Source organism: Procambarus clarkii, chromosome 34, assembly GCF_040958095.1.
Source record: "Procambarus clarkii isolate CNS0578487 chromosome 34, FALCON_Pclarkii_2.0, whole genome shotgun sequence".
NCBI classification, from domain to species: Eukaryota; Metazoa; Arthropoda; class Malacostraca; order Decapoda; family Cambaridae; genus Procambarus; species Procambarus clarkii.
This window is the reverse complement of record NC_091183.1, coordinates 33628684-33630732: the sequence shown is the minus strand read 5'-3', so window position 1 is coordinate 33630732 and position 2049 is coordinate 33628684. Positions and strand designations below refer to the sequence as shown.

At 44.7% G+C, this 2049-nt stretch overlaps 1 protein-coding gene across 1 annotated transcript; it reads left to right on the top strand.

The window, feature by feature from the left end:
* The first annotated feature begins 316 nt into the window (after positions 1-316).
* Positions 317-1066, top strand: LOC123752551 (uncharacterized). Its single transcript, XM_045734599.1, has one exon. The coding sequence runs from the start codon at positions 317-319 to the stop codon at positions 1064-1066; it is 750 nt and encodes a 249-aa protein (XP_045590555.1).
* Positions 1067-2049: the final 983 nt, after the last annotated feature.

Genomic DNA, 2049 nt, shown 5'->3' with positions numbered 1-2049 from the left:
CTTCTCTCTTCCTTTTCTTCTCTCTCTTCCTCTTCTCATCTCTTTTCCTCTTCTCATCTCTCTTCCTCCATTCCCTTTGTGTGTGTGTGTGTGTGAGTGTGTGTGTGAGTGTGTGTGTGTGTGTGTGTGAGACTAGGTCAGGTTTGTTTAAAGAGTAGCGAAGAGTACAGGGCTGCATACTTTCCTCAGGTGTTGGAACTTACTCCACCAAGTAGGAGGAGTACTTCACTTAGGAGTAGGAGGAGGACGCTTCTCACACGTGGCTTTGTTTACACAGCCTCTGTTAATGAAGCCTTTGTTTATGAAGCCCCTGTTTATGAAGCCCCTTCTTGTGAAGCCTCTGTTTATGAAGCCCCTTCTTGTGAAGCCCCTTCTTATGAAGCCTCTTTATGAAGCCTCTGTTTATGAAGCCCCTTCTTATGAAGCCTCTTCTTATGAAGCCTCTGTTTATGAAGCCTCTGTTTATGAAGCCCCTTCTTATGAAGCCTCTGGTTATGAAGCCCCTTCTTATGAAGCCTCTTCTTATGAAGCCTCTGTTTATGAAGCCCCTTCTTATGAAGCCTCTGGTTATGAAGCCTCTTTTTATGAAGCCTCTGTTTATGAAGCCCCTTCTTATGAAACCTCTGTTTATGAAGCCCCTTCTTGTGAAGCCTCTGTTTATGAAGCCCCTTATGAAGCCTCTTCTTATGAAGCCTCTGTTTATGAAGCCCCTTCTTGTGAAGCCTCTGTTTATGAAGCCCCTTCTTGTGAAGCCCCTGTTTATGAAGCCCCTTCTTATGAAGCCTCTGTTTATGAAGTCCCTGTTTATGAAGCCTCTGTTTATGAAGCCTCTGTTTATGAAGCCCCTTCTTATGAAGCCTCTGTTTATGAAGCCCCTTCTTGTGAAGCCTCTGTTTATGAAGCCCCTTCTTATGAAACCTCTGTTTATGAAGCCCCTTCTTGTGAAGCCTCTGTTTATGAAGCCCCTTCTTATGAAGCCTCTGGTTATGAAGCCTCTGTTTATGAAGCCCCTGTTTATGAAGCCCCTTCTTGTGAAGCCCCTGTTTATGAATATCCCTTCTTATGAAGCCTCTTATGAAGCCTCTGTTTATGAAGCCCCTTGTGAAGCCCCTTCTTGTGAAGCCCCTGTTTATGAAGCCTCTGTTTATGAAGCCCCTTCATATGAAGCCTCTGGTTATGAAGCCCCTGTTTATGAAGCCTCCCTGCAGCCCATCTCCCTGTTGGCGGCGTCTGAAACCCTCCTTATAGTTCTTGCAGCCTAGTAAAGGTCAGCCACGAGGGGTCACTGGCCGTAAGGTCGCTCTCCTGCTGCAAAGAAGAGGGGAAACTGACCCTTAAGGACCTAACGCACATAGTGCATTATGGCCTCTTCATGGTCGTTTAAGGTCGCTCGTGCTGAGAGAATGAGGAGGAAGGTGATCCTTACGAATATAGGTGCGTGGAAGAGTGGCCTATGTCCATTTGTGGTGGATATAGAGGTGGTTCGGCTGTCCGTATCAAGGCAGAAAATGACTCCTATGTACCTCGACGTTGGAGGAAGAGGGGCGTCAAGGTCATTAAATAGCCGTATAATACTGCACTTGTCGATCAAACGAAAGGGAAGATGACCCTTAAGAACAAGGGTACTGGGGGAAACAAGGGACTATGTGCCTCGTCTGCTTGTATAGTTGATTGTAAATTGCTTCTAAAGCAATTTTTTTTATTTAGAAGAAATCAATTTTATTTAGATGATGGCAATCCTATTTTGTTATTTCAATAATCGGTGAAATAGGACAAAATTTATGATGCCTTTGACATGTTTGAAATCACCAGTAAAGCAAGAGTGTGTTAAACTATAAGGTCGTTGTTACTTGAGCAAGAATAGGAATGACGACCTATGTGTGTGGGAAGGGGGAAGAAGGAGAGGGGGGGGGGGCAAGCTGTGTGAGAGGAAGGCACAGCTATGGCCGTCTAGACTGTTGTTGTGTGGTGTTTGTGCTTTTTTTTTTTTTTTTAGGTCTATAAAAGTTGTCTTATCCTCTGGAGAGGCTAATTTGGTTATTGTTGTGG

Excerpts from the sequence above, each read along its gene's own strand:
- LOC123752551 (XM_045734599.1), top strand. The coding sequence starts at position 317 with ATGAAGCCCCTTCTTGTGAAGCCTCTGTTTATGAAGCCCCTTCTTGTG.